Raw genomic sequence first — 24121 nt, forward strand, 5'->3', positions numbered from 1 at the left:
TATTGGGAGTTTTCTGCTGGGCCAGCGTACAAAAACAGCGTTTCCGCCCGCTGGCCTAGTGAAAAACTCACCACAACATTTACGCCGGCTCGTAATCGAGCCAGAGGCAATTTTGTGGTGCATCGGGTGCAACAGCAACCAACACGCATATCACTGCCCGTAATTCGGGCACTGAAATGCGTGACGGGGCTGTCCATGGGGGCCACTGCACTGCCCATACCAAGTGCATGGCCAGTGCAGTGGCTCCCATAGGGCCCCTGACACCCCCTTTCCACCAGGTTTTGCATGGTGGTGAGACAGCCATGCAAAGGCTGGCAGAAAGGGGACTCGTAATCCCCAGGGCAGCGCTGCTTGCAGTGCTGTCCTGGAGGATTGCAACCGCCGAGACTGTCCTGGAGGATTGCAACCGCCGAGACCGCCAGGCTGTCAACAGGCGGCAACCGGGCAGTGCCGGCGGTCAAACCATGGCTCATCTGCCATGGTCTTAAAAGGGCATGCGGACCGCCCTGTCTGTGGCGGTCCGACTGCCGTCGCGAATGTGGCAGTCTTGAGACCGACACACTCGTAATGAGAGCCTGAGTGTGAGAAAAACTTCCTCAAGTTTCACATTCAGTTTGAACACATACTTACAGTTTGATGTGCTAAGGCAAATATAAAAATAGAGTGTGAAAAATATTTTTTGTGAAGAAAATGAAGAAGTTCAATGTGTAAATCCATATTTCACCAATTCTTTTTTTGCACTACCAACCATTGTCAGCAGTATGAAATATGGGTGTATCTGGAAATCAACAACTTGTTTAGATTTGTAACTTGTATTCCGTGGGATTTGATGAACATTAAAGATTAGAAAACTTATTCCAGTTGTATGCACAAACCTGTCAATGCAGAATGCTGTTTGTTAAAGTCAGAAACTCCTGCTTTATGCCATAATTAATTAGTTAGAATACTGCGGCATTACATACCTTTTCACTTTCTGTGTCAAGAGCAGACGTAGCTTCATCAAGGAGCAGCACTTTGGGCTTTCGAACAAGCGCTCTTGCAATTGCAATTCTTTGCTTTTGACCCCCTGAGAGCTGTGCTCCTTTATCTCCAACCCGTGTGTTATATTTCTGTATTTGAAAACAAAACAGAACATATCTCAAGAAGGGCAAGAGACAGAACAGCTGATCTACATAGGTGGAAAACTGATGTCAAAATATAGTTCCAAACTGAGTAATCACAAATTCAGCTGAAAAGACACTCCTTTTCTGAAATCAACCCAGGTCAGGGGAATCAGCTGCTCCTAACTCTCCTAAAGAGCAACGCCTTTTTTTAAATCAAGTCTTCACAGGATTGTCCTGCTACCAGCTCTGCTCAATAACAGCTCATCTCTAAAATCAGACCGAGGCAGAAATTCCCTTTCACCAACACTGCATGTGTACATTTCTTCTCTGACGTCATACCTGTGGATGCCTGCTCTGTACTTAGTTCTGCCCAGTAACAGCTCCGCCTTCAGGCTTCAGCAGGACATGCTTTTCAGCAGCACTGAATAAGCACAGGTTCATGCCAAGTCATAAAAAATTACCAAGACTTCCCTCTCACCAGAATATCCTAGGCACAGTTTGTCTGTGAAACTGTGCCCTCTTCCCAGCTCTAACTAAATATTAAATATAGCCAGGGTGGCTCCTTCGCAATGACAAATGAGCGTTGCCCCACTGGCTGAGCCAGAAACAGAAAAATAAAACAATTGTTTACAATGGTTTTATTTTTTTGCTTCTGGCACAGCCACCAGTGCAGGGAGGGGTGGCACTCGGCCACGGGAAGTGGGAGCGGGAGGAGGTGAGAGTGCACCTAATGAGCATGTGTGTTCGGCCAGCCTTCTGAGGCCAGCCAAACACACATGCGCACTTAGGTTTCTCCAATCCAGCTATGTTTAACAGCCGGGCTGGAGAAACACCACGCCCCCCCAGGGCTGTGCCTGAACGGCAGTCACTGCCACTCAGACCAATTCTGACACTGCTTTCATGCTAAAATTAGCATGAAAGCAGCACCAGGACAGCTGGGGAGCAAGGAATGCTGGGACACCACAAGAGAAGCGACAAGCAAGACAGCAGTGACAGAGGCAAGGTAAGTGTTTTTTTTCACCTTGTCTACATCTCTCCCCCGCACCTGTCCTTGAGTTATGCAGATGAACAGATCTTCCTCTTAAAATCATGTGAAAGTAGCCCTCTCCTGTTTCAAGCTCTGCACAAGCACTGCACTTTGAATTTACAAGCAAATGGCTGTATTTATCATTGCAAGAATTCACAAGAGGTGACCTTACAGTTGTCAATCCTGTTACTCCTGTATATTATCTATGACGGTGCAATTGTTAGCATGAGAAAACACACTCAAAAGTGGATGCTTTAAGACATGTTCAGGATTGAAACTTTGTGAATGCCCAAAAACATGCCAATGTGTGCGATAAGCAAAGCCCCATCCAACCCTATCTCCCCTGGAAATAAATGGTTGGTGATTAACTACAGGTATTCTGCATTGCCAAAAGGAAAACGGCAAAAGAAAGAATTCATGAGCCTTTGTTTCCCAATGATTAGCACAGCTTAAGGGAAGTTTTGCGATGAGGGAAAAATTGCAACTCTTCTCTCCTGTGGGGGCTTATCTCTACAGGTACAGATTTACAGATTTTTCTGGGTGAATTGGACCATAAGAATATTATTAAATAGGAATATATGGGGGAGCCATGTGCAATAAAAGAAAGCACTGTATTTGTAGAACATCACAGAATAGTTAATATTCTTCACATATGGCTGAGCAATCGCATGACAATTGGTAAAAGTATGCTGATTGCTTCTCGTATTTGAAGCATATTATATAACTGAGACACTATACAGTAAATGTGATACCCAAAAAGACAATAAGCATGAGGTTATTTTTGTCTGTACAAATGTGTTTCCATCAATAGGTATGAATATACCTAAATGTGTGATAGTGTTAAACTAACTTATACATGTAGGTGTTATTTTGTTACTATTTAAATACATTTGGATAAATAATGCATATAGCAGGAGAGAATACAATGTTCACAAATTGTTTATGATTAAAACAGGGAGTAGCTTGATATATTTCAATAAGTCAGGCCACTCTGGAATCTTGCCACGCCCTCCATGCACAGTGACATATATTTACAATGTATACATAGCATGGCCATGCATGTAGTTCCCTCTTCAAACAATCATATTTACAGAATTTGTAATTGAACAATAAGTGTTATACATATTATTAATGAATGCACATACTTGCTCATTTTCTTCACTTCATCACCAAACTCCTTAACATTACAGCTCTATGTTACTACCTGAATGATTTCCAAGACATGCACCTTTGCACCACTTTGTTACCATGCATGGTATTTCTGGTAGGAATATCACTTCTACTCCATAAATGCAATAGAATAAAAATACATTATAATACAGACATACATCTGGAAGATCCTCAATGAAACTGTGAATGTTTGCTGATTTAGCTGCTTGTTCCACCTCTTCTTGTGTAACAACTCGGCTGTTGTCGCCATACTGAATATTTTCAGCGATACTGCAGTCAAAAAGTATGGGCTCCTGGGACACAATTCCCAACTGATTTCTGAACCACTGTAGATTCAAGGATTTGGTGTCCATCCCATCTGCAAACTAGAAAAAGGGAACAGTCAAGAATATAAAAGGGTGTATCTACAATGAACCCTAGAATTATGCTGTCACCATAGAATTATTACGTCAAATCTATCCATACCATTATGAGTACCATTTGATAGAACAAAGTCCACAAGCTGTTTTGACATTTCTGTGGATAACGAATACACTTGACTAATGTGGTTTTTAGGTTATTTTATGCAATTTGCGTATGGTTGAAGTGCAAGGAGTTTATGGCAAGTCATTAAAGATAGCAGTCTATAAGTATGAGCACATGAACCGGCTCCTCAACTTTTTGAAATGTCCATGCTAAATCAAAATTATTTTACCCCAAAGCTTATCATGCATCAGTAATGATTTTATTATTGAACTTGTTTCAATCCGCTGTATGTAAACAACATAGCATTGCTCCTTACCACATGGCCTTCGGCAGGATCATAAAACCTCTCTAGCAGCTGAATTGTGGTGCTCTTCCCGCATCCACTGCTTCCAACCAGTGCAAGAGTTTGTCCTTTAGCGACACTTAAATTGAGGCCTTGCAGAACTTGGACATCTGGTCTTGTTGGGTACGTAAACTTTGTGTCTTTAAATTCTATATTTCCTTCAAAGTTACTCTAAAAGTAGAAAACACACACATTTATTGACTGTAACTGTTGTATTATTACAGCGAGTGATAAAGCTTAATTTAATCATGTCTTGTGATATATGAATTTGTAAGTTGTGACTAGATAGTCACTTGAAACTTGCGCCTTAAATTTCTCTCTCAGCTCAGTTTTAGTATGATTAGTGTTTAAAAGAAAGTATTTTATCTGAAAATACTAATGATGGGAGTGGTACAGAAAAAAGTAACTAATCATTTTTGTCAATCTTTGCAATATTATTTTGAGGTGGTGTGTTTTATTAACCAGTTTTTCCCTATTGTTATCCAGCTATTTCGAACCTCTTATACTATAGTTTGACATAAAAAGTGCCAATTTGTGTTTTGAATGAGAACATGAAACAGTCTTTGGTACTCACACTTTCATTTATTTGCTAGGCTTGTAATAAATATTAAATACATTGTCAGAGATGATTTACTGTAACCCAGGGTCATTGACAGAGGCTTAGTTAGAAATTTTCATTCCATTGCTCTTTGACTTATTGAGGAAAACAATTGCATATGTCGATAAAGCATTCAACAATGTCTTTTCTATTGATGTATTTATGAAGGGGTAAACAAACTATTTTGAAAACAGCACGTATATTTTCATTTCAGTGAAGGTAGAACAATATTAGAAATGATTGTAAGTGTGACCTAAAATAAATTGATACATATTTATGGGCCTGATTTAAAGTACGTGAATGGGATTTACTACATTGTGACAATGGATTAAAGTACTTTGTTGCCCTGAAAGAATACCTGCCTGCTGAATTTAGAAACGTCCACCAGTCATCTCCTGTGTTGGTATGAACCACTGTCACAGTGGTTCCTGTCAATGCATTGACATTTTGACAGACAGTGCCGTCAGCATGACAAAGCCATACAGCAACCTTTCATATTTATTTTTTATTTTTAATAAAATCCCAAAGTGTAATTTTGTTTTTGAAAATTAAAAAACAAACAAAGAATGACCTCCTCCCCATGGGCATTTTCTCCCATAGAGTTGGGGTCATATTCAAGTTTTCACTATCAGTGACGGACAGTGAAAACATGTCATTTGTTCACCCACTCTAAATATAAATACTAAAGGACAAAGGTCAAAACTTCTGAGGCCTTTACTCCTTTGAGTTGTCAGAAGTGTATGTCAGTGGCAGCGATGGGGTAGTTTTATCTGTCAAGATACAGAGGGTCTGCCCATCTCTAAATGAGGTGGGCATTCCTCAGTTTGGTGGATGTCTTTGCGAGGGAGTACACCCTCCCAAACTCTGAATCAGCTAAATCAAACCCTAAGAGTGTTTCTATTGAGCTCTTTTTGTTAAGCATAGGAATCCAGAGACTTTTGTTATTAATAACACATGAGTTTACACTAAATCACAATATTTAACAGTGGTGTTTCTTTTAATAAAAATGATCATTAATAATATGTTAATTTTTCTATAGCCATGTTGCCACATCTAAAATTTATGATGAAGATTCAAAAGCAAGTAATAATGTCTATTCCCAATGTGATATTAACACTTTTGCCTACCACAGATCGTTGAACTAAAGTGGTTTAAATTAAAGACACATTATAAAACACATTAAAACATTTCATTGCAAGATTATTCCCTTTTTTTATACATTGGGATGTTCAAAATACAAGTAAATATGGAAAAAGAAAATAATGCATACAATTAAAATTATTTATGTCTCAAGATTAAACATTAGGTTTAGCTAATGAAAAATGAGAAATCCAATAAAATGCAGAAATCATATTGTAGCAAGGCAGCTACCTCTAGGATATGAGGAAAATGCATTCCAAGTGTTAGTACTCACTATCTGTTCCCCTCCTTCACTATAGCTATCAATCAGTGGTGTTTTGTCCAAAAGCCGAAAGATCCGTTGAGCAGAAATCTTTGCTTTGCCATAGTCTGGTGCAAAGGAAGAGGACTGGCCAACACTCATAGCAGCGAACATGATTGCTGAAAATACACTGCGTATAGAAACAAAATATTAACTGAAATAGCAAATACAACACTGATTTTATTAAACCTTTAATAACAAAATTGGGTCAGGAGGTACTATTGCAGAGGTGTCCAATGTGGGTAAAAATACTGTCACTTAAATTATTTTCCTTTGCTTCATTGTATGTACACTTATTTTATGTGGGCTTCCCAAACCTTTGTCATGGATCTGGCCTGCACAGACCACCATGACTCACCTGTTTTATTTTGTAACAGATTATCCAGGAGAGGCATCACTTTCTACAGGATCTTGTATTCTTGTTGACCATACCATGTTCTTTCTCCTTATGCTGCAGCTAAATCATGAAAGTGCACAAACTAAACATACTAAGCTAGACAAATTGCTAACCCTCTTACTTTCACCATGTAAATAGCAGTACTATTTTTAAACACTATTGCCTTTCAGGCATGTTCCGATCCTAGGAGTATGAATTTATACACATAAATGACCTTTGAATGCTATTTTACTAAGATTGAGAGAAAGGGATAATATTAAAAAAGGCATAATGGTAAGTGCACTGACTTACTTTGTCTGGAAGGAGGAATCCCTATTCTCTTGCAGGAGGAATGCCAAAACCTAATAGGACGCTGGGATGAGGTGGGGCATTTGCCATTTCTAGCCTTCTTATTCTCTGAGCTTTTCTCTTGTGGCTTGCATCTAGATGTCCTACCAGCCCTGCATATTTGCACATACCACAAGGCCTTGATGGGAAATATCCCTTCTGGCTCTCATGGGATCTGGTACATAGAGGGCCTGAAGAAAGATGACCTTTTAGGCTGAAACATGTCGACCACTTTTAAAGATGCAAAGGATATATAATCTATCCCTAATGCATCCCAGCTTTTGTAATCGTACCCCTTTTTCAGTTTTAATAAAGTAGCATTCATATGGGAGACAAGATCATTTTAACTCACTGCACTTTTTCTCAGATCCCACCATGTCACTATACCAAAAGACTCTTCCTCCGGGTTGAGGTAAGACCTGATGATGGTGCTGCTACTGACTGTTAGTACATAAGTGATGAATAGCCTAATGCTGACAGAAACCAGCTGTTGAGTGTCACAACATATTTTTAAGAGACACCTGGTCTCAAAATTGGTGTGGTTTCACTCCCTTTTGATATTCTGTTTCTGAGGAGCTGTCTTTTAGGACATTTGAAAGAGAACCACCCCAAAAGATATTGAAACCTTTGAGTGTCTGGAAAATGTATATTGAAGTTCGAACAAAACCACCACACTTTGTTCCAATCCCAAATTCTTCTCGACTAAGGAAGGGAATACTTTGCAGAGTACTCGAAGAGCTGCTGTGTGAGCACGAGGTAAAAGGGTGGTTAAGTTGAAAAAGCAGTTTTGTTCAAAGTGCAGTTAACAATGGTCACGGACTGTTATTGTAATACTTTGGTTTTGATTACCCATTTTGAATAAAGTATTGATAAAATAGTAGGCAATGGTGAGGGTGAGTGGATTTATGGGATTCTGTGCCTGCAGTGTTTACTGCATTGTTATGGATTTTTGGTATTTGCTACATAATTATGATTTTTTTGTTGCATAATGTAATACTCCATGAAGTATACTCCCAATAATCTTGATAACTGCATGTTTTGAGACTGTCAACATCATGATGAAATTCATAATTCACATAGAACCATGAATATTCTCCATAGTTCACATTTCTCTGTGTGAACCCAAATGTACAAATATTAGCCATGAGGCTAGCCAAAGTCAGAGTATAAATGTCACCTGAACCATGAGATGGTCATAGAAGATCCCTTTACTCATTTTGTTTTTTTATTTTACATAATTTATTCTTTGAGTAGTCTTTAGAAAATATTGAGCATCAATAAACATCCAGTTCGTATTCTTTAATTGCGTGACACTGCAGATACGCCTGGCAATGTTTTGAGAAATCTGCATTTTTGTTGAGTATAATGTGAACCAGCATAACTTTTTGGTGAAAGGGTCCTGTATACCTTCACACACTGAGGAGTATTCATTGGTTGATACTTGCCCCAATGATGAGCCTGCACGGGTGAGCTTGGTAGGTGTAATGATTTATGTTTAGAACAGCACTGTCATTGTGAAAGTGTTTTTAACAGTACTAGACGAAAGCCAAATTGGCTTTGGCTTGCTATTCGCTCCTACTGAAAAGAACTTATTTACGGCCTTGGTGGTCCTAAAAGCGGACTGCCAAAGGCATGGGGAAGACAACACTGTCTTGAGCGTATTACAATGTTCCCGCCGAGCTGACAGATGGAAACATTGTAATACGCATTCCTGCCGGGCTGACCGGTAAGAACAGTGCTAGGATATTGGCCTCAGATCCATTAAGGGAGCGGAGGCCAATATCCTAGCACTCCAGCACCCTCAGAATGCACACTGTCTGCAGTACAGACAGTGTGCATTCCGGCAGTGCTCCTCCTGAGGCTCCCAGCACTGGCTTTCTGCCAGCCTTTTAATGGCAGGGTCCTGCCTTGAAAAGGCTGGCGGAAAGTGGGGTTATAATCAGCCAGGTGGTGCTGAGTTCAGCGCCGCCCTGGCTGGTTACAACCTTGACTGCTGTCACCCCATCAGGAACAATGCTTCTTGTGGGAACGGTGGTCTCCTGGCGGGTCCACCCACCAGGGTTATAATGTGGTGGTCGGACTGCCACAGTTGCGATGGTACAACAGCCACCGCAAAGCTGGCGGTCTTAGGACCGCCAGCCTCGTAATAAGGTCCTTAGTCCAGTAGGAGCTTCAGTAAATGGGGCAGAGTATGAGAAAGATAGGGTAAAGATAGATTAAGTGTTTCCGCTAGTTCAGAACAGAAAATGTTAGTAAGGTTCAATGTATAAAAAAATAATAATGCAGAAACACTGGAATGCAATGAAAAGGCGAAAATAGTGCTGTGGTTTGAGAATGCATCAGTAAGTGAATCAGAGAAGCAGGAGGTGGAAGAACAGCAGGTGAGACCCGGTAATGGTTCAAACAAAGTTTACAGTTTTGTGGACATTCCCAATCCCGTTTAGATGATGATTCTGATAAGGCAATGGACAGGTATGGCTAGGGAGGTCCAAAGGCTGAGGTGGGTTCAGTGATTCCTCAGTTTGGAAAGGCTTGCATGGGGAGGAGTGGGTGGTCTGTTGAACCCCACAGTATTACAGGTTCTGTTTATCAGCTGGGGCTGTATTACCCAAGTTGACCCAGGGGTGAAAGGGGCCTTTGCACCAATTTCGCACACCCCCAGGACAATTTAGTGTTACAAAAAGGGCTGCAGATGTTTGTGTGATGCATCTATAATAGGAGCACATAAACCCCCAGCACTATCATCAGGGGCATTCCCTCACTTGCATGGGGGTGTGGCCCGCCGTAAGATCACTTATCCAAAGGTCCTGATGAGGCTGATGTTTTGGTCCTGTCATGGAACATAGCTGACTTGAAAAGGAATTTAAGATCATTATTGTTTATTTCAGGAAAGAAATCCTTCTTGATAACAGCATTGAAACCCACAAAACTGATAAAATTGTTATGTATGATTATACAATTTACAGAGTGGATGTGGTTGAGGGAAATATGAATGGGGGCTAGCATTTTTGGTCTCAGTAAAACATAATATACAGGTGCAAAACATTTGTATTGAGTTCCAGGAATTTGTAATTATTACATTAGGTATGCAAATAAGTAAGGAAATATGGGTGAAGAAGGCTGCTATAAACCTTATGTTAAATAGTTATGTTTTCACCACACAAATACTGGATAACAAGCTAAAGGATTTGATGTGATTGATGGGGAAAAAAATCACCTTGAAATTTTCAAAAATTCAAATTCTGCTGGAAGGAAATGTTAACACAAAGATCCCCAACAAAGCATCCTTTGATCATTTAAAGTTTGAAAAAATAATGTTTTTGGGATCCCGGACCAGGTTTCTGCTAAAAACATTGGGGACATGAAAGACAGAAAATGGTAGACAGTCTGAATATGCCAATAATCAATGGAAGGTTTATGAATGATCAGCTGGAAAAAATACTTTTGATAATTGGAAATCAGTTAGCCTAAGTGACTATGCTATAATTTCGTATGAAGTTTTCAGACTGGTGAAAGATTTTAAAATTGGGGAGATAAAAGGTAGTGATTGTAAACCTCTTTATCCAACTATGCCCAGCCTTATATTTTTGGGGGATTTTTTTTCAGAATACCTTGCAAAATAACCGTAGGATAACATGGGCTGGAAAACTGAAACACCAAAAGCTCTTGAGATATCAGCTTAATGGACCACCTCTAGTTTTCTTGAATGAATATGATACATTGATACCCTCTGTAAGAGAGGCTGCATCAACTGCTCTTAAGAATGGAACAGGATGTAAGAGCAAATCAAGATTCCAAAAGGAGTGGCAGAGATTTAGCAAAAAAAGAAAATAAGCATGGCCTATAAAATGGGTGGCGCTAATAAAGTGGTTCTAATTAGACAATACAGGAAAGAGTTCAGACATAAATTAAGTATAAGTATTTGGAGAAAGAAAGATCCAGCCTGAACAAGGGTTACATTGCACTTCATACAAGAAGAACACAGGGTTTCTGGGACTCAATGGGTGATATCCATGGGATCGTGAATAAAGTAGTAGCAACACCAGTGATTAAAGAAGAGTGGGTTATGTATATTTCTTAGTTAAATCAATTAAGAGATAGCAATACTGATGTGACAGGTTGCTTGAAAAATCAAAAGATGGACTTTATGATACCGGAGCAGTACTCTCTAACTTACACAGTAAGAAGTGTAGAGGAAATAATAAAAGTTAAGTAGCTCAAGGAATAGATGGATTATCTGCTAATATAATTAAGCTTAACCCTAGTTTGTGGTCTCAGGTTTTGACCCACTATTTTTATCTATAATTAGTAGTCATGATACACCAGAATCCAGAAAAAGAAGTATAAAGGTTCTGCTCTAAAAAAAAAAAAAAGGGTCTGCATGAGTCTCCCAGGAGTTATCAAATGATTACTTTGTTGGACATTCTAAGTACAATATATGTTAAATATCAATTACATGTATTTAAGAAGTGGAAAATAAATGAAGCAGTGCTCCCGAAGGTACAACCGGGCTTTCATAGCGGTCACTCAACAGTTGATGGATGTCTAATATTGAAACAGATAGCTGAGAATTAAGCCTTCAAAGAAAGCAGCTTCTTTAAGCTTCATATACAGATTCGTACACGGCATTCAAGACCATAAACTGGGTTCTTCTGTGGGAGAAAATAGCCACTGGGTTTGTTAAAACGGATAATCCATAATGGTGTTCTATCTAGAAGTATACAGAACCCTAATGGCTTAAGGGAAGGTTGCACATAAGCCCCTTTGCTTTTTTCCATTTTATAGCTGATGCACCAATAGCTGCAAGCCAGGCTTCCCCTTTCCACCGAAACTAGTTGTGGAGGCTGTTTCCTTATGGTACTATGTAGACAATCTTTTTTTTTTTTTTGGTAGATGATACAGTTATATTAGATCTCACTCCAATAGGCCTTCAGAAGCAATTGGATGTTTTTTCAGAATACTGCAGAGTGAATGAGCTTAGAATAAATGTCTCCAAAACAAAAAGTAATGTTTTTTCCATTAGTGTTATATGGAAAAATATCAGAAGTGGTGGCTAAATGATGTTCAAATGGAGGGGTGAAAGAATATAGGTTTTTAGGTCTCCTTTTTAAATAAAATCTTAATTTTAATGCACATATTGGTCAACAGGAACAAAGAGCAAGGACTATAGATGGTGTATTGCATAGAATGGACTCTGCATTGGGGCCCAAATCAGTAGATGTTAGAGAGACCTACAGCTCAAAAATATTACATTTGCTCTTGTATAGTTGTTTAGTCCTCTTGGAGAAACATATCAACTGCCATTCAATTATAGAAATGAATATTCGGAAAAAAATGGTTGGGCCGCCTGAAAGGTACAGTTAATAGTGCACTGTGGCTGGAGCTAGGCTTAATGAATATAGAATTTAAGTACCAGCAAAGGGTCCTCCGTTATTGGGCCTGTCTTACTAATGCAGTTGAGGATCAACTAAAGCAACTCATTATACTGTAGATTATTTACAGTTCAATAAAGCAGCACCCTGGATTATAAATGTACAGAATATTAACAATAGTCTTGATATTTTGCCATCATTGCATACACAGTGTATATCAGTAGCTCATCTTCCAACTGAAGAGTACATTAGGGCAAAAGGTCAAAATAAATCCAGAAAGTGTGATTAAGGAATAGGTGGTCCCGTCTATTGGAAACATATTACAGAGATGTTCCTCAATACTATCTGTGTGATATTAAGATTATTATTGTTAGAAGGTGGCTATTGATGCTCAGGCTTGGCCAGGTGTCAGCATTTATTCACTGGATGAAGATTTATCATGAAAGAATGGATATTCCTATTTGTTCCGTTAGCAAACTTTTTCTATTGTTATTGGGTCATTTAATTATTTTTTTGAAGGAGTTTTATTATAGAAAGGAAAGGTTTGTTACTCCTGACTTTCAGAGTTTTAAATATTTGCTGCAACTTGGATCTTTTAAAAAACTATTTTAGATTTTAATTATATAAGAATATGTCATGGGATAGGGAACTTTTTAGCTATTGTATTCATTAGCTAGAAAAACAGACTGGTTTGCTTTTAGGATAAGAATTTCTAATTTCACATTGATATCTTAGGTTGGATTTTATTTACCATGGAATGACGTTAGAAGAGCGATATAACATTTGGTAATGCAGTTAATGTTTTGCAAACTGTTTTGTATGTGGATATTTGGTCATTACAGAAGTGTTAGCAATATAGTTTATAGATCCTTTTATTGTTTAGTTTACTATGTGTCTTGTTTTAGATGCTAGGCCAGCATATTATCTATGCAGACGTGCATAAAGTATGTAGAGTACAATGCTTTTAATTACTATTGTTTATGCAGATTGATCATGACTAATGAGAGGGGTCATCATGCCCCACCCTCCCTGAGCAATGTAGATTAGTAACATATTACGCTGTGCACATATTAATTATTCCAGGATTTTTTCATGTACATTATTTATAAACAAAGGTGTTTGATCAATTTAACCATAGTGAGAGCAGAAAGGTTTAAACCTAATCAGTGAATAAAACAATAATACACAGACCTTTTGATTAATACCTAAGTTGTTTTCTTCTGTTAGCTGATTGTAGAATGGAACGTGCAAGGCTTTAATTCGTTATTCCTCAAGTTGGTTATGTGCTCTATTGTGTTAATAACACCTTTTTGCACTTCTGTAATAACCGTATAAGTCTGTATTTATTAGTATACGTGTTGCAAATATTATTGGGCAAAATTTATTTTCACAGAGACAATATAAATATATTTATGTCCAGTGAGTGAAAATAAATGTAGTCCAACAGCTCATGTTATTAAGAGCAATTGTATTAATAAATTAACTATTTCAGATGTAAATAAGGGAGAGAATGTATAGCACCAAGTGCACTGAAGAGGTCAGCAATTACCTCTCTCATGTTACTCAGATAAGAAAACTAAAAACTGTTTCAGGCACCATATAAAGAAAATCTATAAATTCTTTTTCACTCTCCAAAATAAGCTATTTATTTATGATTGCTGTACAATTTTGTAAAGAAAACTATTGCATTTCTTTTAGTTTGCAGAGCAATTATTTGTCTCAGAACTGTAATGAACGAATGTAATAACATATTAGGTGCATCACAATGTTCCACAACTGTAGACAAACAGATCTGCCATAGTGCACAAGCCACTTTTTCAAAACTGTTTGACACATTTAGAAGTATTCTGCAGGTGAAAATATAGGATCATAATAGCTGCCAATTTTCAGTCACCACTGTACTCTAGCCCTTCTAAATGCCACCATTATGCTAACTGCATTTCTGGCCTTTGGCTATCCAGGCTGATAAAGGAAACATTTAATGCAGTATCTCTAATGATATTTTAAATTATTTTAAAACTATTTATTTGAATGGACACTAGACTCACAATGTAGCCCCTTAATGTTAACATTGATAACAAAATGATAAAACATGTTCTTCCAAGAAATATAATAGAGCCTTAATTGTTAAGCACTCATTTCAACAGGTCAAACACCCATGATATGGTCCAGACAGAGGTTACCTCCTGCAGACATCAGCCTACCCAAGCTTGTTCTAAACAATAATTCAGTCTGAAAAATAGAGGGAGGAATACTATCTTCCTAGACTCATTGAAAAATCTTACTTGTGTCAGGGATCCATTAGTATCACAATGTTTTGTTGTTCAACCAGCACATCAAAGCAGATTACTGTATTTTACTAGCATTTCAACCCTTTCCTTTGGATGTTGTTGCATTTTCTATTTCACTCAGAAGTTGTAACCACCAAGGCACCTGGTGATAACGTTTTCACAAAGAAAACCACTAGCAGTTTTGTTCAAATGAGTTGCATAAACATCTTTGAATATTTTCACTTTATCAGCTAAATACATGTGTTAATCTCTTAATAAATTGACCTTTAACATCTTCAGGTTGTTGGATTCATCAATATCAGAAAAAATGTAAAATCATTTTACAAACAGATACTTACATGAAAACGTTTTCAAATCCTGTGAGACACTGAGCAATAAGCCATGCCCCAAACCTGAATACTGCTGCGTTAACAAAGAAGTTAATACTTTGGGAGATTCCATAAGTAATTCCGTAGATAGGTGCTTTTTTCAATGAATCACTGTAAGGTAAAATATGTTTCAGGTGAAGTGCAGTAAAGCCATGATGATTTTTCAGAGCAATTTTTGACAGTTTTTGCACATATAAGAATTACTGTGGCAGCCCTTTGTAAACTGTGTGTTGCATGGTACACCAAATACTAAATTCTAAAATATTCTTATGGAACAGAAATGTTAACAGCTTGCCTAAGGACCTCATTAAAAGTTTAAGGGGATTTCAAAGGGCTAGTATTCCGACGTACTACTAATATAGCCACACACAAATCCACCAATTGCTAATTTTCTCCCTTGAATGAGGACTTACTAATCAGAGACATGAACGAGCTCCCTTTTGTGAGTTGCTTTCTTCAATTCCAGGACTTTTTCCAACACAAAAAGATGGTGGACGAAAAGCTGAACATTGTCAATCATTCACCCCAAGTCACAGATGTGGGTTTAATCCATTGTTATTTTGCTCACCACGCTGTTCCATTTTGGACCCAGCCATATGCAAATCAGCCTTGAATCTGCTTCCCATAGGAACAATCTATCCCAACCTTTTCCACCTACTCAGTTCAGAGGCAGAGTGTAAACCCCAGAGCTGGGGGTCAGTGTTAGGGTAGATTGATAGCATAATGGGAGATCTTTGGCTGCTTCATCTGTGTTGTGCTCTGCCTGGATAAGGCTAGCACAACTTCTGTCTTGGCCTAGGGCTGCCCTTTGTATGTGGAGAAAGTTGAAAGTCTGAGGCAGGGGTGGTGGGGCAATGATCTACATGTGAAACCAGCCAGTTTTCTCGAGGCCTAGACATATTAAGTAGACCTGTGATTTCCAGACACAGAAGTATTGAGCTACTAAGAACTATGGGTGGGGAGTTCCATTCAGAATCATTGCTACAGATGTGAGTGGGCCTAAATTTGTTTTTGTTTTATTTACTACTAGGATGCCTCACTTGAAACTCCTATCAGAACTCAAATGACTCAAACATTTATTTATTTCGAAGAAAGCAATTAAAACTCGTAGCATCCTGTAAAGTCATCCAAGGATAGGGTAAAGAGCTATAGACAAGTGTACAATAAAAAAGGCTTTTGGTGTTTTAATTATTGTTCAAAGACCTGATTTTAAGAGAACAATACTGAACTATTTTATGAAAAGGTGATTTATCGATTGAAATATATTTCTTGCACATGGAACATTTTATCTCTAATGATTAATCACAATGCCTACCTTATTTGTGTTTTTAGATTGATTGAATGTGTTTGCCATGCTTGTGATTTTAGGTGGAGATATAATGGATTCAACATTTGCAGTCATCTGGGGCACAAATGTATTGTAGTGAGAAACTAGCACTTTGATTTTGATTCTCTGCTCTGGCAACAAGCAATAGTTTTATGTGCATTTTTCATTTCACAAACACAGCTTCAATTATTTGTAGGAGCTAGCGCTGATTATTAGGTGCGTGAATTCTGAGAGTAGCAGTCTAGATTTGCCTAATTGAACTAACACAAGTACTCAGTCCTGAAACCTGGCATCCAGAGCCCTTTGAGTGACACAAATTATTACCCAAAGTATATCATTTCTAACTTTTTATTAATATTATACATGAAAATATTCATGAACTTTGCAGAAACATAACTTACTATCTTAGATCTGCATACCATTTAAAGGGTACCATATTTTTCTAACCTATGAAACATTTTTACTGTCATACTTTTAAGTATGCAAGGAAACTATTGTAGTGCCATTATTTATAGTTGAAGTGACATTACTTCCTCTCTAGATGGTCCGCCTTGGTTTGGCAGATGATGTACGTTCATGAGACTGGGACCAGAAATAAACTGTGAATGGGTTTATCTGAAAGCAGCTGCCTTGACACCCCTGTCTAAAAGAAGAAGTCATCCTTAAACCACCTACATGGAGAAGGACATTCCATCAGGAAACAAGTGACAGCACCAGGATATCCAGCTTTTTGAGACTAACTTAATATTCTACTTTGTGTTGTAGGTCAGAATATTGTCTACATAAATATCATCTGACATAAATATTGTGTTTGAAATATTTATAAAAATCTCAACCCAATGGGTGTGCATTGTGTAATATTAATTCCAATGTGGCAATACTTTTGTTGACCATATTAAGGATGCAACATTTTTATAAGACAAAATTCAGACAATGATATACTGGTATCACCCCCTATTTTGAGATGGATAAACATTAAGAGAGACGTGTCTTTGGTAGTTTTCTGGGTATCAATTGGTCAAGATTAAGAATTTGACATCATCTGTGTGTTTTGCTTTGTTCTGTGTATGCCTTGTAACAGTGCTGGCCTTTAGGCACAAAAGTATGAAAATGTTCATTTCACCAATATGTGACTGCATCAGGGCACATGTCTGAGAATGTGCCTTCAAGGCAAGCTTGTCTTTGTTGGGTGAGAGCCAAAGGCCAGCATCATAATGCTCTCCTCCCATTTAAAGGGATGTAGGGCTTAATGTATCAAAGGGTTTTACCCATTCTGTGACTATGAGAAAATGTGTGAAAATGTGAGCCATAACTCTACACAAACATATTACTCAGTTTCCAAACTAGAATAGCAAGAAAACTCATTGTGCATTTTAGATTGATTGGTTCCAGGTAGATTTACTCAATTCTAGCATGCATTAAGTTTACTAATGGACATGTCCTTATCAGAGAAATGCATGGAAAGTGATTTATCTAGTATTATTCAGAGTGACTTCTACCAGAACAAGAAATCAAAATGTGCAATATAAAGGACATTATCCAAGAGATTAACACATCATTCTCACTTGTAAGGGCCATCCAAACTCTTCATATAGCGGTCGAAAAATGCATCTTCTCTCGTTAATGAAACAACTGTCCTTATGTTCTCAACACATTCCGTTGAAATCTAAATTAAACACAAAATAATAGAAGTAAAAATATATCCATGCCAACAGGCATTTGTATCAAATTTAGAATTATGGTATAGGAAAACACATTCATAGAAAAGAAAGTATTAAGCTTTGCCTGCAATGACATCACCATTTAAAAAATATATTTACACATACAATAATTGCAGGGGGTTACACTGCAAGGGGCTACAGATATATTTTTATAACAATGTACATTCAAAATATACATAATTAGTGCTCTTATAGGTATTGCTTGTATTCCCTGTTGTGCTAGATGTATGTTAAAGTTTAATTAGTTGCTGGTGTCCTATCATCTAACTTTACTCAGCTTGTATTGTTCATTGCACAGTATGGAATTTTCACTTTATTTACCTCTATTTGTCTTGTAATAGTAGTGTGTGCCATAAAATTAATTGAAAAAGTGCAGCTGAGTTGTAAAAAATCACAATTAAAACACAAATGCAGCTCACATTTGACTTATAATTATTTCTGAGCTCTTTTCTCAAACCTCAAGTATAAATGACAACTTCTGTTTAGGGTTTGCCATGATATGGTCTGCTTAGATCAGCATGGTGTTTACAGTACACGCTTCACTATAAACTTGCAAAAGTGTTTGACCATAATTATTTTGTAACTAATTCAGTGATCATTTTAATAGCTTTAAATATAGGACTATTTATAAGTGTATGTATCACTGACAGCATACTTTAACAAAACTGTATTGTATTTAAAGGTAAGCACGTTTGATATATCATAGAAAAACTGTCAGATTATTTGGGCAAAAGAAAGATATAATTAATCACAACAATAATGTGATGCCTTTCAGCAGGCCATTCTTGGATACTTGGTACTTCAAGCAATGTACTTTTTGTGTTTAAACTTATTCAGCATGTCTCAGTATTTGAGAAAACGTCACTGGCATTCCTTTACTTGGCTTAACGTATAAATGAAACTCTTAGTCCTGTCACTAAAGGTGTTGTCAACTGGAGGGGTGCCAGCCTAAAGAACACTGAAAGTAAACATGCATCCCAACTTACTCTTCCAGCTTCTTCCAAAGCAGCTTGGTCCTTTGTTGCATGACCAGAAATTGATTGCATACGAATAGCATTTGCAGCAATGAGGAAAGGTACACAGGCAAGAATCAGCAATGTTAACTGCCAGCCATGCACAAAAGCAATGATTATGGCTGCTAACAGGGTGCACACAGTCATAGTAACAAGACTCAGGCGACTTCCAGTGGCCTGAAAAATGTGAAAAAAAAGAGTTTGGGTTACTCAATCATGAATTTAGTATTTTTTTTAAAGTATATTGAACAATGTTTTTTCTCCATACCCCTTTGACTTGAGAAGCATCAGTGGCAAGTCGTGTTAGCAGTACTCCTACAGCATTTTTGTGATCATCAAAAAACCCTATTTCCTAGAATAAAAAAAACATTTGAAATATGAGTTCCCATTTTTCTAAAGCACTGTCTCTGACATTTTCAATGTAACTAAAACAAGTGATTCTATAGAATATTACTCCCTTTCACCTCACCTAAACTGCACGTTTTTGCTACACAACATATCTAAGAACCAGTGCTTGAATCCGAAACTTTCAAAAAGCTAGTAACATTGAAAAGAACCTATCAGTAAATAGGCCATTTAGTTATACCCATGACACACTATAGGGCAGGCCCTCAGACCAAAGAGCCCAATTCAAAGTTCTGTCTGTAAGCACGACTTACTCATGAATTATGCATAGTTCAGTATGTCACACTTATGCATTACTTTAAAGCTCAAAACAGGTTGGTGACTTGGATACCCAATTATTGTGATACAGTCTATCCTTTTCACACCCAGAAATACATAAAACAGACAGTGAAATCCCCTAAGACTATTTCAGTTTCTGCTTAAGTTTTAAATTATTTTTACACACCTGTCTTAATAATGCTTTAAAGGACTCATATCTCAATCTCTTTGTAAGATTCTCTCCAGACTTTCCAAACGTAAACCCCTGTAAAATTGAACAAACAGTGATGAAGAGATTATCTAACATTTGTGTGGATTATATACATTCTGATCAACTGCAGTCTGCTGCTTACATTTATCATACAATTTTTAAAATTATGCACATAAAACTTACTGGTGTTAATAAACTTGTTGGTTGAGGTAGGATTAAGTTTTTTGCTAAAAGTGTTGAAATTAATTTCTTATTGCATGTGCTTATTAACATTAGAATAAAACAGTAAAAACATGACATTGCTGACCACCACTAAAGATATTGTACTAAAGGCATAGCCAAGGGTATTAGATCAGTTGTACTAAGCCAACACGGACAGGCATGCAAATGGCATTGCTCACCCACACTATCACCTGCAGAAATGTTACAGAAGGATGTTTGGGCTAGAGCAATTCAGGTTGGGAGGACCTAGTGAGCACTGCAGCAGGGGTCAGCATCACAGAACGTCATTCACTTACCTCTCGCTGACTAAACTGCAGTACCATGCAATAAATGAGCAGGACCTGTCAGTAGAAGCCGTGGGCTTTTGAACTTTTATTGAAGTTGGCATTTTCGGGCAGTTGAGCCCAAACTACATTCAAGAAATGCAATCATGGTGCCAAACGTTTGACATTTTACCCAGAGTTTAGTTTGTAAAAAAATAAAATAAAAAAAAGGTGTCATGAGTCCACTGCCACTTGCACCACCCAGTGCCCCTGTCAGTGCTGCCAATAAAGGCACCAACACAAATACTAACTTCATGCCCTATAAGTATGACAGTTCAGACTATTCCAGCCATTAAATCTATAAGAATGGCCTGGGCGACTGGTATTAGACATTTTAATGTATATGGAATTAATAAACAACTATTGCTGTGCTCATCTCAAACCTGGACATACAGAGCCACCTTATGGCAACTGTAATAAGTGCTGGTGTTGACAATTTAAGTGCTGGTCAGAGCACTGGAAATCATCGGCTCAAAAATACTGTGTACTGATGAGCTTCGGAAACCAGTGGCTCAAATTATCGTGTATTGCATTTTAACACCTGTAGGTCAGATAAGTGATATATAAAAATGTAAAAAAATAAAAATAAAATAAAAATAATATATACATAAACTACTTAAAAGAGACTGATACTAGTTTGCGGATTATAAGGCAAAACAAAATCACCCACTTTTTAGCATGAACATCTCAAACATACTTGTTGACCATTATGCTGAGGTGGCACTTTCGAAGTTCAGAATTCGAAGTTTGGATAACTATGGCTTCCTATATAGAGTACATTTTTTATCTGTATTTATCCAATGCTTACAATTCCTACGGACTCAAAACTGCTCATATATTAGTATGTGAACAACCAATTCGATGCTACAGTACTGTAGTTAAACAAATAATAATAAATATGCTTACCATGACAATGTATACAGCAAGACTGATTATTCCCAAAATAAAGAACATGAGCGAGAGCAGAGATGTGTTTTCACTTCTTTTGACACCATCAGTTTCTTGAAAAGCCTTGAAAGGAAATGGCAAAAGAAACACATGGATAACTTTGCTTAATCAATTCAGAACATGTTTTCTGTGATTCTAAGAAATGCTGTGTCGCTGTGAAATACGTCTGTGCTCGTAAAACAATTCAGCAATATTTTAACATTTGTTTTCGATACAGAAAATCGCATGTTTAGCGTTACTGTCTACGTTTTGGTTGGTGCATGTGGTAAAGCGAGTACATTGTACCGTACAACATACATTTTATGATGTTTTGTAGCATGAATTTAAAACAAAGTAGAAAGGCATTTTAGTGGATAGGTTATTCGTATAAAACAAGCAAAATTGCAGGGAGGGGGTAGATATAACAGCATGGTACCTTCTCAGCACCTGTAGGCTTACAGATCCCTCGTTTGGCAGTGGAAGTTCTTCTATGTTTGGAGAAAAATTTGTATATATTTGTAATTCCTAAAGGTTTTTAGGAACATGTCTGGGCAGCTGCGTAAGTTGCATGTACCCCCTGGAGTACTACTGAAAACCTTGGTGAATCATTATTGACTCATATGCAAAGGCATTTCAGTCCGTGTACATTGTGTACATTTACACACATGGAAATGCATGCAATAAACTTTGTTTTTCTTTTGTCTACCAGGTGAAAATATTTTACCATGGAAAACACCTTATCTTTCCTACAGCTTTTTATTAGTGTTTCTTCAATCAATCAATTAAATAACCTATTTCGGTTTGATAATTCCAACCATAAAACAAATAAATATATGTCACATAACAATCTTGACGGATTAAAAATCACATAATTATGAGAACTTTAAAATACATCCAAAATATCATTTCCCAGGCAGAGTTTCAATAATAAATAAAAACTTATAAATAAAATTAAAAGGGATTTACACTGTTCCACCAGGTTATGGCTCCCTTTAAAAAGGACCCTGCCCCCCGACACAACAACAAATCAGAGACCATGCGCAACCACATATAGGCTGGGCGATACTGCACCTTTCCCTCAGCAAGGGGAGTAAAAATAGACACCTAAAAGGTGCATAAAAGTCACATAACAGAGTTAAATGGATCAAGGTCTGTAAAGACACACCATCACATGAGCAAATTTGTATGGAGTTTCGATCAAACTGTCCCAACAGGAAGCACAAATTGCTTCTGATTACCCCTAACCAAAAACACGAGATGAGAGTCCTTCCCCATACACTCTTTATTTCTAAGAGGTACATATCTGGTCCCACCACTATTTTTAACATTATGAAATCCCTCACTGATTTCTTCCTTAATTCCCCTGCCTCCCTCTTTGCTCCTAAGATGTTGAGAAAATTCTCCTTTTCCCAGCATTTGTCAGAACGTGTTAAGCCCGCTGGTACATTAAACATATCTGGGCCACCAAGGGATATGGCTACTTCTCTTATGTAGGATAGCCAGGGAATATCCCTCACGTGATTACATAACATACAGTCACACTGGATTTCCCTATTTAGGGATGCAGAGTCATTTGACCAAATGGAGATCCATAACAGAAATGGAGCAATCTTAATAGCATCCTCTATGAAATCCAAATCCATCCAATTCAGCAAGCTAGCAAAAGCCAAAGGTGTTGTGTCCCACTACTAAGAACATTCTACAAAAATGATTTTCATCTATCATAGGGGCCCTGCTAACTGAGTAACCAGAGTGGTGTCCCTTACTTTAAAACTGGGAGACATTTACGCCTGTATACTTCAAGGAGGGGCTTAATAGGTTTATTTCCCACTCTTGTGGAAAACTCAAAGGTGGCTCCTACCGTGGCATTAAAACACACACCTCTCCTGGAGATACAGGATTTACAGGTTCCCTTTTCATCGAAGGTTACCCCTAAATAAGGGAATTCCTGTACTTGGCTTATGACTGGGTCGTGGATCTTCAGCCCACCCACCCTACTCAGAGGTTTGCCATACACCATAAAGTGTGATTTGCTACTATCGATCTCTAGGTCTAAAGCTGACATAACATATCCATATGCTTTAACCACCTCATGGAGACCATTCATAGTGCAGGCCATAAGAACCGCGTCATCCACATAGTTCAAAACAGGGACACTCTAACCAATTATTATGGGAACATCCTTACATCTTCCCACTTAAAAGTCATACAGCCCATTTGCAAATTAAAAAAGAGGGTGGGGGCCAAGACACACCCCTGTCTAACACCCCTACTGAGCCCAAATGATTATGTGCATTCCCCATTTGACCCGAACCTCACAGTTGCATTTGTTCCTAGGTGGAGATAACGAAGCAACAATTTGGGGGTGCAAACCCTTCAGGGTTAGCTTTTCCAATAACTTACTTCGATTCACTTTGTCAAAAGCACAGCTGAGATCCATAAAGGCAAGATACAGGATACCCTTCTTTGCTTGCTTATATTTACCAATCAGCATGAGCAGATTTATACATTGCTCTTGAGTTCCAAGCCCTTCGATAAAACCATATTGCACCCTGCTCAGGACCTCATTTTTGCTCATCCAATCCTCAATGCGGCTTAACCCAATTTGTCCCAAACTTTTCGCTGAGGAATCAAGAACTGAGATTGGTTGGTAGGATTTTGGGTCACTTTCCTTTTTTACAAACAGGGACAATATATGTAGATTTCCAAGAAGTGGGAATCCCTGCGCTCACTGCTGCATTTAAAACATTGAACAATATAGGTGTCCACAGCTGAAGGCAATATTTGTATAAATCCATGGGAATGGGGTCAG

The 24121-nt window shown here is 37.9% G+C and overlaps 1 protein-coding gene across 6 annotated transcripts in view; it reads right to left on the bottom strand.

Moving 5' to 3' along the window:
- The window catches only part of LOC138261905 (ATP-dependent translocase ABCB1-like), a 147095-nt gene that overhangs the window by 17320 nt on the left and 105654 nt on the right, over window positions 1-24121 (bottom strand). For all 6 annotated transcript variants that reach the window (XM_069211461.1, XM_069211459.1, XM_069211464.1 and 3 more), the window contains 10 exons: window positions 21289-21393; window positions 19814-19891; window positions 19232-19315; window positions 18937-19140; window positions 17795-17895; window positions 14873-15013; window positions 6121-6277; window positions 4082-4279; window positions 3459-3665; window positions 963-1109 (listed from right to left, as the gene is read on the bottom strand). In XM_069211461.1, coding sequence (XP_069067562.1) covers window positions 963-1109; window positions 3459-3665; window positions 4082-4279; window positions 6121-6277; window positions 14873-15013; window positions 17795-17895; window positions 18937-19140; window positions 19232-19315; window positions 19814-19891; window positions 21289-21393 — 1422 coding nt within the window. The remainder of the gene's footprint in view (window positions 1-962; window positions 1110-3458; window positions 3666-4081; window positions 4280-6120; window positions 6278-14872; window positions 15014-17794; window positions 17896-18936; window positions 19141-19231; window positions 19316-19813; window positions 19892-21288; window positions 21394-24121) is intronic.

The sequence above is a fragment of the Pleurodeles waltl genome, chromosome 10 (assembly GCF_031143425.1).
Source record: "Pleurodeles waltl isolate 20211129_DDA chromosome 10, aPleWal1.hap1.20221129, whole genome shotgun sequence".
NCBI classification, from domain to species: domain Eukaryota; kingdom Metazoa; phylum Chordata; class Amphibia; order Caudata; family Salamandridae; genus Pleurodeles; species Pleurodeles waltl.